General features: G+C 47.2%; 1 protein-coding gene across 1 annotated transcript; it reads left to right on the top strand.

Moving 5' to 3' along the window:
- Positions 1-4383: 4383 nt before the first annotated feature.
- CCDC184 (coiled-coil domain containing 184) lies at positions 4384-6695 on the top strand. Its single transcript, XM_029953373.1, has one exon. The coding sequence runs from the start codon at positions 4881-4883 to the stop codon at positions 5466-5468; it is 588 nt and encodes a 195-aa protein (XP_029809233.1). The 5' UTR covers positions 4384-4880; the 3' UTR covers positions 5469-6695.
- Positions 6696-11674: the final 4979 nt, after the last annotated feature.

Here is an 11674-nt window from a genome sequence, read left to right as displayed (position 1 = left end):
AGGTGATAATTCTCATTTCAAAGCCACAAACGCTTGCTTGTTTTGCAAGAAGTGGCTACTTCTATGTGTCTAATAAGAAGTATACCTTTGATCAAAGAAATAAACCATTAAATAAACCTTTAATTGTGTGAACATAAGCTATAAATCACTAAAGTAAATGGTTGAAACAAACAAAAAATAAGCTGCTCTCTAAGATAAGACAGAGTTGGGGCTCTGTGGGCTACATGTCCTTAAGGGAGATGTTTCTTTTCTTAGGTATGAATTCAGGCTTCATTTATTCATTTATTTAACAAGTATTTATTGAGCAGCCAGCACGTGCCAGACAGTATTCTAGGTGCTGGGAGATATCACAGTGAACAAAGCCAAACTGCTGCCCTACTGGATCTTACACCCTCGTGGAAAGTGAAAGGCAATAAACAAACAAACAAATAGGTAAAATATAGTATACCAGATGTTAACTGCTGTGGAGAAAAGTAAAGCAAAGTGAAGGGACTAGAGAGTTCTGGAGTGAGGGGGATCCTTGTGCCTTAAAGAAAACAAAGCAGGCATTGGGCCTATAAACTGTGAACTTATGGCTGACCATAGAAGATGGAGCTGTTTTCAGGTAAGACTTCTTTAAAAACAGTGGCTTCACGGTCTAGGTGGAAAAGCTGGGGAGAGGACCCTTCTCCTCAGCTCTGTTTAAGATCCTGCACTGTTGCAATACTTTGAAAATGTGGGCCACCTTTTGGGAGCCCCGTGTGTGATACCATCACGAATACTAGCGTGGTCCCTGTGTGTTTGTGCGGAATGGCAGCACAGCGCGCCCTCACAGCTGCTGCTAAACTGCAGCTGGCAGTGCCTCGCGTATCCTTGGGGTACTACCTCATTGCAGAAAGGAAGTGGTAAACGCTCCCTCTGATACTATTTTAGGGTCTCTGAGAGGTGTGGAGGGAGAGCATTTTGTGAGAGTGAGACCACAACATTTTGCATGAGTTATCTACAATAGAATACTACAGACTTGCTCAGGATATGACAGGCGAGAAGAGGCCTAGAAGTTTGTGTAAGTCAGTATAGAGGAACGCTACATTTCTATAAATTCCTTTAAATGGAAGGGCAGACATACCAGAGTCCATACACCACCCAGATGCTTAGACATAATTTCCTCCAAATTGGACCGATACTCTGGGAGAGGCAATTTGTCAAGCAAAATTATCCTATGGCACCAAAAATTATGAGTGTTCTCAGGTGGTAAAGCATCATCAGTGCCTGATGAGGATTCTGACTTGGGGCCAAACCAGTCCCTGAGCTGTTGGCAACTTTCTGGGTGCAGAAAATATATGGCAATGACGGAGGGTACATTAGGCGCTGCACCAAGTGTCATGAGTGGCTCAAGGGCTCCAAATGCTGGTTTGTGGCCAACTACCCAGCAACATTTGGACTGGAGCTAGTCCTGCCAGAGTGGCACATGATAAATGACTGGACATAATACACTGAGAGGGGAAAAAGCCTCTGCTGTTGTTGACACAAAGAAGCTGCTGCAGGGGGTAATGCAGAAAGGGGAGATATGGCGAACACCAGCACAACAGGTTTCACTGGAATGACGGGTTATTTTCAGTGGAAATTCAGACGGCATAAGAAGTTGGAAGGTCCCCTGGAATTCTTGCTTTGAGTAAAATTAATATGGAGGAGAAAGAAATGCAAGGGGAATGGCCTTTTAAAGACTCCAAAAAATTGTTCGAGGGCACAGCATAAGCAATTGAAAGTCTTGCTCAGGCTTAAGTGAGGGTGTGGGTGTGTGTGTGTGTGTCTCACCCCATAGTCATGTCTGCAACAATAGAGCTCTTGAGAGTGGATGCTTGGACACCCTCTCGAGCTGGAGGCTCATACTAGTTCAGGGTCCTTGCAAACTACCAGGCCCATTTCTCTGTACAAGGCTAAAGGAAATGAACAAAACAGGCTGTCTGTAACACCAGGCAAAACACCAACTCATGCTGAGAATATTCAGTCTGTGTGAGAGACCAAACTCAGAATAATGGGCCTTCTCACGTCTTTCTTGACCTCTAGGAAAAAGATCCCTGCCACTCAGAATGGTGCAGAATGGAAAGCAAAATCAAGGAGCTGAAACAAGGACCAGGAGTTCTGTCCTACAGAAGAGAAAAAGAATAAGTCTAATAAATGAAGTAAGCAGGGGAGTGAGAAAGCAGAGGCCAGGCTTGAGAGAAAGTTTGGGGGTGTCTGCAGAGAAAGAAGAGGGGCTGGCAGCTACAGCTTCATCATGATGTACAAGATGAATAGAGATGGAGGGAAGAAAAGTTGAAGATGTTTGGCTCTGTGCTGAGAATGCAAATTCCTCTAGAGTTTTCCCAGAGACTATCATAAACTGTAATAAATAATAAAGAATAAAGAACTATAATAAATAATAAAGAACTATAAAGAACTATAAAGAGACTAATAAAAATAACTTTTAAATTCTTTTTGGCTATCGGATGTGTTCTTTTTGAATGTGATATCATGCTGAGATGTCATACGGCAACTCAATGCCGTAAGACTTACATCTGGGGAGTACTGTCTGGGATCGTGGACCTAAGGTGTAGCAGTCAGCTCTACCTTGATTTTGATCATCACTCTAGATCTGGGTCAGGGGAATATCTTCATCATGGCTGTTGGAGTTACAGTGCAAAAATTATACCAGCTATATAGAGACTGGAGATAAACTGGATGCCAGTTAGATGAAAATGGCAGAGACTACTGAGAATCACCATTCTAGTGAGACTGTGCTGTTTGGAACTAGGTGTACCTGATGGAGACCTGTATCTCTTCACCTCACTGGCTCATGAAGGAACACAACACCTATGGCGGTTCCTAGAAGATGAGAGAAAGACAGGAAGCCTAAGGGGTTACTGTTTCTTGCTATATTGCATACATGATATGTGTGAATACTCTAATGACATGGCCAGAGTACCCATGCAGCCTCCTTTTTCTTGGGAATGGACCCACCCAACAAACCCTAGGGCACTGTTATCCAGCGGTCTCAGCCCTGAAACCCAGCCAGTTGACTGAAGTGATAGTTTGTTTCTCCTCCCTAGATTTATTTCTTCTAATGAAATTCATTTTTACTTTCTGGCCACTTGGCTTCTCCAATTTACTAGGGTCATTACAAGTTAGTATCTGCTGACCAGGTGCTTTTGCTTCTCAATCTCAAGTCATCTGTAAATATATTAAATTCTAATTTTCTTCCTCCCGGCCCTTCTTTCCCACTCCACCTCTCCAATAAGATAAGGAGTTGTCATGTCACAAAGGTTGAGACAAAGGTCCGCCTGTGTCTGTACTTGGCCACTGGGCCTGAGGAGGGGGAACTGCCTTTGCACACACTGTCCTCACTCATCTCTTCCACACACGGCCAACAGTTTACCCTTCTACCTGTGAGCTGATGCAGAGTGTTATTCGGAGTTAGAAATAGTATTATAGATGATCCAGTACAATTCCCTAACAGATCAGGAAAATTATTTATCCAAGTCCCCTGAATTAAATGGCAGGAACGAAATTGAATTCAGTTCTCCTAAACTCAACTATGTGTGCGTTGCGGAGTTCTGGATGAGGGAACGGGGCACTGTGGTTCTTGTTAAAGTATTCATTCGACATACATAGAGAGCATTTACTTAACTATGTGCCAGGCACTATTTTAGGTGCTGGGGATTCCGCGGTTGAGGGCACAGAGACAAAAATTTCTGCCCTTCTGGAGCTTTCGTCTCAAACTTAAGGACTTTCCCTCACCATCCTGCCAAAATTCCCGGTGCCCTGGGTAGGAACGGTTGGGGCTGATCTCATATGGGAGGGAATCCACCCTTTCTTAGCGTCTGTGCTGTCCACACTGAGAGGGCTGATTTACTGCAGAAGCCAGAGGGAGAGGCGGCACCCGCCGTAGTGCCCTCCCCACCCTCTGCACCGCCGGAGCGCCGCTGCGCCCCAGCTCGTCTAGGATAAGCGTCGGCTTCTACCCTCTGCCCTCCTGCGGACGGCTGGAGGACAGAGAGGCAAGACTCCGATCTAGCGCCATCCTCAGAAAGTATTGTGGGTGGGTGAAAATCCGTCCAAGGAGGTCGCGCTCAGGGTCTAGTACCCAGACTGGAGGAGGGACGATGTCTTCCTGACCTGGGGATTCATGCAGCAAACTGCTCTCTCATGCTTTCCTGTTAAACATCGCAGCCACACGCTCTCTCCACTCAGCGGAGGCCACTGCGGCGTCCCCTCCCCTCCTGCCCCACCCGCTCGTTCAGACTCCAGAGCCCCACTGCAGCTTCGCAACCATCTCTCCTTTTCTTCCCCTACTTCCTGGTTGCCATGGAGACATACGTCATTTACGTGCCGTACGTCGCCTTGGAAACAGAGGAGCATCCGCGGCGAGGCTGGGAGACCCGCCCCTGCCACTCCAAGCGCACTCGCGGGCGCTGCCAGTTAATGGCCGGGGGTAGTCCCGAGCGGTACCCGCCGCTATTGTCTTCCGCCCGGGCCCCTCCGCGAGCGCTTTCGTGACTCGGAGACCCCGCGGGTCCGTGCAGCTCCGGCGGCCGGGGAGCGGCGCTGACACGCGCACAGTTCGGGAGGCGAGGCAGGTCTGGGCGCTTTCGCCCCGGGGCAAGCCGGAGAGTCGCCGGCCCGGGACTCTCGCTGGGTCCTCGTCCCGCCGGCTCTTCCCGGCCTCGCCCGATCCTGCCTGCGCCCTCCGCCCGGGACTCATCTCCTCACGTCGGCTCCCCGCCCCCCTCGGGAGCCTACTCTGCCCTCGGCTCCTCCCCGCCCCTCCGGGGACCTCTTCCCTCTTCCCCGTCCCTGCCCCCCCACCCCGGAGGCCGGGCTGGACCGGACCCAGAGCCGCCACCGCCCGCTTCTGCTGTTCAATGGAGGACGGTCTGCTGGAGATCATGACCAAGGACGGCGGCGACATACCGGCACCTCTGGAGGTGTCCACCGTGCCGGCCGTGGGGGACGTGATCTCCGGGGAGTACAACGGCGGCATGAAGGAACTGATGGAGCACCTGAAGGCCCAGCTGCAGGCCCTGTTTGAGGACGTGAGGGCCATGAGGGGGGCCCTGGACGAGCAGGCCTCGCACATCCAGGTGCTCTCGGACGACGTGTGCGCCAACCAGCGGGCCATTGTCTCCATGTGCCAGATTATGACCACGGCGCCCCGCCAGGGCGGTCTGGGCGTGGTCGGCGGCAAGGGGAGCTTCCAGGGTGCCTCCCAAGAGCCGGAGACCCCTTCGCCTGGGATCGGGGACAGCGGTTTGCTGGGTCGCGATCCTGAGGACGAGGACGACGATGAAGAAGAGGACAAGGAGATGCCCAGCTCCGCCACACCCACTAGTCACTGTGAGCGCCCCGGGAGCCCCTGTGCTGGTCTCCTTGGGGGGGACGGGCCACTTGTGGAGTCCCTCGATCTGCCCGACATTACCCTGCTGCAGCTGGAGGGCGAGGCCTCTCTGTGAGGGGACTCCGAGGGGGCACTACTTTCCCGGGCTGGCTTTGGGTTTCCAGTGCATGACGCGAGGGGACTGAACGGTGCGGTGCAGCATGCTTCACTCCGACCGCTGCTCATGTGGGTCAGGCAGAGAGACTCCCTCGAGGAAGGATTTATAGGGTGAAGGACTTTGGGAGCATCAAGAATTCTTTCTGCCTAACCAAGGGAGACGTAGCAAACTGCGGACAGGTGAGGTTCCGGGAGAGGAATCGCCCCAGAAATCTGGACTCCCATCCTTCCCCTACCCTGCCCATTCCCCTTCCCCGGCCAGCAGGAGAACCCCTGAATTGTGTAAATAAAATTCTGCTTTTTCTATTCTGAAAAAGGACTTATCTAGGACTATGGCAAATAATCTCTAACGATTTACCTAGAAATTAAGGAATTGGGGGTATTCTGTTCTGGCAACAGAAAATTTACCCTTCTGCTGAAACCCAAGATATTCAGAGCTCTGCAGAAGCCTCTCCCCCTCACAGATCTCTGCGGCTGCTGATTGGTAAAGGAAGCTTGAGGAGGGAACTGCAGCCCTAGGAATCTGGGTGAATGGGGTTCCAAGGGCTGGGAGGAGCTGGCTATGAATGTGCATGAAGACATAATAGCACAACCTCTAGGATATTTGCATGCAGAGCGGATCCTGCCTTGTCACTGACTTCATCTGGGATTGCTTTATCCACTCACTGGGGCTTAGAGAACAAAGAGCCCGGTACACAGGCAGAGACTTGGGGGTGCTCAGCAGCAGCCCAGATTTAGGGGACGTTTGAGGGACTTTTGGGGGCTGCAGCCAAAAACTGTCTCTCTCCTGGCTACACCTGCTTAACTTCAGTTCCTTTTCCTGTCAATTTGTCCCTGCCCGCTGCCTCTCGGTGTTGCCTCCATAATGTCTTGTGTGTGTTACGTGTGTCGACTTGTGCAGTAGTGTGTGAGCCCTGAGGGGCAGGGCTTGTGGCTCTGGTGTTAGGTTCAGGGGGCTTCAGACCCTTCTGTGAGCCCCAGGCTATCATGGCGCTTTCCCTTCTCCTTTCCTCTTTTCCCTCACAACCAGGGCATGAAGCATGTGGCTGTCCTGAGGTTCTTAACTGATGTGCCTCCCTTCCACCTCCTCAAGTAGTGACTTTGTGTGCCCTTTCTCCTCCACTGTGTATTCCGTCTCAATGCTTTCCTTGGTGTTAACTTTAATAAAGAGGCGTCATCTCCCCTCCTTGCTGCCTGGTACTAGGGGGATGTCAGGGTGGGGCTTCTGGGCCTGCTACATGGACCAGGGCTTAGTTGGGACTGCAGAAGCCATGCCTTCCGTCCTCTCTCTTTGCCTCCAGTTCCAAGGAGTTGACTGGCCCTGTGCTGGTCAGGACATACACTGCCAACTCAACCTACTTTCCCTTCCATCCTGGACCTTGAACTCAAGCTGGATGGGAGAGAATGAGAGGATGTGTGTTGAGACTCCCAAACTAACAACGGTTTTTAGAACTCTAGGTGTGCAAGGGACTTCTTTTCAGTGAAGCACCTGGTCCCTGGGAGATGACTTCCAAATCTGAGTCCTGGAATGGCAGGCATGACACCTGTTCCATGGGAGGGTTAGGGATGGGGTATTGTGGGCATTGTTTGGGAGGGATTGCCCCGGAATCCTGGGAGTAGAGTGACACATCACAAAAGAAAGAAACCACAAATAACTGCCTCAGGCCTCTAGTGGAGAACGCTGGTAAGGTATTCCCTGCAGAGCTTAGACTGACAGCAGCTCTAGTCTGCTCCCTTGGGCAATGGAATTTCCCAAGGCTGCCCCAAACAAATTTGGGAGAAGAATGAGTTGGAGTGCTGTGTGTGTATATGTGTGTGTGTGTGCGTGTGTGTGTGTGTGTGTGTGTGTGTGTGTGTGTTCTTGCTACTGGTTACTGCGGAGAGGTTGAAAGAGCCCGGGAAACACAGATCTAGGCTTGAATCTCAGTTCCAACCCTGAATGACTGAGACTTGGTTTGCTGCTTGAGACTTAATTTCTGCATATGTAAAATGGGCACAAGAAGTTGTTAGGGACAAAAATATCTAAGGCCTGTAGAAGTTATTGTGCAAATGTTAGGTTTTTTATAGTTCTCTTGGGATGGGGATGGGGATGGTATTGACTGGCTCCTCTGGGAAAACAAAACTACCTTGATGAGGTTCTAGAGGCTCTCTTTTTATATAATCCTTCCCTGTCTAATGAACTCTTAACTTTCAGGAGAGTCAAATAAAGGGGATGATGAGATTCCCGAGGTGACCTGGGCCTTTTCATCTTAAATGTCATGCAGTTATGGGCCAAAAAGATCTTGGGGGCCACCCTGTATACAGAGGATAACGAGAGGAAGCTTTGGGTGGTGCAGTGGTTGGGGAATATGTGCTGGGGCCCGAGAGAGGGTAGCTGAAGTGTGTTTGTGGGGAGCTATCCCCAAAGGCTGGGAGATCGTTTCCCGTTATAGTTCCAGCATTCAGCACCAATAACAATAATAACTATCATTTACTGAGCATTTACCGTGTGCCAGACCCTGTTCAATTTTATCTTCAACAAGAAGTAAGCACTATTTTTATTTTCACTTAACGGCTCCAGAAACAGACGCCAAGACTTTCTCAAGGTCACATAGCTAGTATTTGGCTTAGCTTAGCAGGATTTAAGAATGAGGACTTAAACCCAGGTCTTCTGACTTAAAGAACCCTAAATTGGAACTGCTGTGTTAATTGCTCTTTTATTTAGACCTTCAGGCCCCTTATTTCCCCAGTCAAGGGTTTCAGAGTCTTAAAAAGGGAATAGCTTTAATTTTGGTCTCTTTTTCATTTTCTCAGTTAGAATGAGAAATAGAAGTTCAAGTTTTGGTTAGTGGCTCTCATCAGGGATGAGATGATATAATGGATGGCACTGAAATATAATGGATGGTAATATAATGGTGGCACTGAAAAGATGGCCTTCTGGACCTGCTCCTTGAGAAGAAGTATTCCCTGGATATTTATGTCTGGGTATCCCTGATATAAGGCCATTCTTGTGTCTCTTTCCTGTTCCCTATGGCTCAGATTCTGTGGAGTCTGACAGGAATTGCAAGCAGTTTAGCCCATTAGGCTCTAGAAGGTCTGGTTGAGCTCTTTACCATTTGGCTCCATTTCAGTTCCCCTTATGCCCGCTGCCCTAAATGTGTCATAAGTCCCTTAGCCCTGGGCCTCCTAGAAGTTCTCTAGCTATTCCTTCCAAGTCCAGATTAAAATCTTCCAACAGAAAACAGTCCTTCTGCTTTCAAAAGTCACCAGCAACAGCATCTCTTAGGGTGCCAGCCCTGGTGGTTCTCACGTCACCTTATTTCTCCCTAATCCCTGTCCTCCTCTTGCATTTCTCCTTTGGGATGCTCCGGATGAGTGAGTTTCAGGTGAGATTCCTAACCTGGGACTTATGGACAGGGTCCCTATTGAACTTCACGGGGACACAGCTTCTTGAAATTGAATGCAAAATTGCATAAGTATGAATATTCTCTAGAGAGATTTGCTGTTTCAGCTTGTCAAAGGTAAGAGTTCAGTAAAAAAGAATCACTGAGCTAAAGAATAATGAGACTTTTTAACTTGAAAAAATATCAAAGAAGAAACTACCCTGTCAAACTGGTACTGTATTGCACCTTTGCCTCCTGGGACCTCCAGAGTATTTCCTACTTTGAATTGAAATCTTCATATAAATCTGATTATTCATCACCTATTCAACAAATTTGAATTATATCAACACACATTAACATATACTAAGAATCCTGTCTCACATTATTTCCAAGTTTTCTCATACTTGGGAGTTTGCCAGACCACTGCTGATGTGTAAAGGTGAGGAGATGCACCCCCGTCCCCCAAAAGCTTGGTGCTTTTGTTGGGGCCTAACACTACACTGCATGTGCCTCATCATGACTCTAGTTCTGTCACTTCCATCTCTCATCAGTCTAAGAGAAATCTCTCAGGGTTAGTTCTTAATCTCAAAATGAAAAGACATACAATTTCATAGAAGTAATGTACAATGTAAGCCTGGTACAACTAGAATCTGTTCTAGAAAAATAATAATTACTGTTATTTTAAAGTGTTTATTTGTTTTGAGAGAGAGAGAGAGAGAGAGAGAGAGAGAATCCCAAGCAGGCTCTACACTGTCAGCACCTGATGCAGGGTTTGACCCCACAAACCGGAACATCATGACCTGAGCTGAAATCGAGTTGGATGCTTAATTGACTGAGCCACTGAGGCACCCCAATACTTATTTTTATAAGATGTAAAATGGCCTCCAACATAAATACGCATTTTTATGTGTCACCACAGACTATGGTCTCTGCTTGTTATGTTTAATGAAATGACTCACTTAGAAGTTTTACCAGAACTAAGAAACAGTTCATTCCTCAACATACTCAATTTTATACTTCTTGCAAGACGGGAAACTGCATCTTTGAAAAAGCAGGTTGTCCTAGGCATCTTTCTGCAGATACACGCGTAGGGATGGAAATTCAGCCAAGATACTCTGTGACGGTAAGAAATGATATAGAAGTACAAAACGAGTATTCTTGAATCTTTTTTCCCAACTACCACTTCCCTCCAACTTTCAGATTGTCCCCGGAAGGTGAATTCCCTCACAGAAGCACAGCCTTTCTGCTTGGAAGCACTGTGCTTATAGAAGGCAGTCTGCTCTGTAAATAATGCTGTCATGGTGCCACCTGGCGAGGAATAGAGACATTACAAGGAGACCCGCAGTGAATGTACGGCTTTCAATTCAGCAAGCGCTACCAAATGCTTACTAAAGGCCTGGCTCTTTGCCAAAGAGTGGGTGGCAAGGGAAGCTGAATAAATAGAACTATTTGAACAATATAAAAACCAACTGCACTAAACTCCTAACTGGTCTCCCCTGGCCTCTCACATACCTATAATCCTGAAGATTAGTTTTCCTAAACCACAGCTCTGAACATTCATTTTCCTCAGAAATCTATACCAGGTCCCTGTTACTTCCTGAATTAAGTATAAAATCCAGGGGTTATAGGGAGTCAAGACCCACTTGGATACGACGCTGGCATACCTTTTTTAATCCATAAATTTATTTCCCAGGTATGCTTTCTAGCCACCATTCCATCTTTGAAAATCTGTATCATCCAGCCAGCTAGAAATGATTCTCAAGGGTATCCCAGTTCTTTTAATCTTTGGATGAATAGACTGGATGAGCCCCTCCTGGCTTTTGATTCCATTTCTCTTAGTCATTCTTCTTAAGTGCAATTAGATGCAAATCTTTCATCCAGAAAAGGGATTTCTACAGCATTGGTCACCTGCACCAGCTTCTCATGGGGTGTCTGGGAAGGCTGCTTTTTCCCTCTTCTTTCTCTTATGCTACCTGAAGATGGTAATTCCCAAGAAAGGGTATGCAAAACTTTTTGATTATGAATTTGTGCTTTTATTTCTAGGAATTTAATTCCTTGCTTTCATCCAGTTCTTAAAGGGATCTATAAAATGAAAAGGTTAAACAAACCCTGTAGTCAAAGTAAGTTATTCACCATTCCTCAGAAATTCCCACTTTCCCACATCTGATTCTTTGCTCATTCTCTTTCCTCTTCCTGCTCCATTCTGTCTCTGTCTGTTGGAATCTGACCAGTTCTTTGAGGCCCTTCTCAAATGCTACTTCCTTCATAGAGCCTTTCCTAATGTGATCTCTTCTTCCTTTAAATATCCAAATCTTTCTTTTTAACTTTTTAAAAGTGTTTATTATTTATTTTTTGAGAGAGAGAGAGAGAGAGACAGAGAATGAACAGGGGAGGGGAAGAGACAGAGGGAGACATAGAATCCAAAACAGGCTCCAGGCTCAGAGCCATCAGCACAGAGCCCGACACAGGGCTCGAACCTACCAACCATGAGATCATGACCTGAGCTGAAGTTGGACGCTCAATTGACTGAGCCACTGAGGTACCCCGTAAATACCCAAATTATTTTTTGGTACTTCTTTTGGGAATAATTATTGTATTTTTCCTTCTATTTTTTTTATGCGCTTGTTATTTCCACTTCCAAATTATGAATATCTTGAGGTCTGGAACTTCTTTCTAATGTTTATATTCTCTTAAGTATTTACGTTATTTTATTGACTTTAAGGTACCCTCAATCGTGACACATCATTATTTCAGGTGCCATTAAGATGCCAATTATACTATCACTATGTTTTATCACTTATTT

Source organism: Suricata suricatta, chromosome 10 (assembly GCF_006229205.1).
Source record: "Suricata suricatta isolate VVHF042 chromosome 10, meerkat_22Aug2017_6uvM2_HiC, whole genome shotgun sequence".
NCBI lineage: Eukaryota > Metazoa > Chordata > Mammalia > Carnivora > Herpestidae > Suricata > Suricata suricatta.
This window is presented reverse-complemented; position numbering and strand designations above follow the sequence as displayed.

Excerpts from the sequence above, each read along its gene's own strand:
- CCDC184 (XM_029953373.1), top strand. The coding sequence starts at position 4,881 with ATGGAGGACGGTCTGCTGGAGATCATGACCAAGGACGGCGGCGACATA.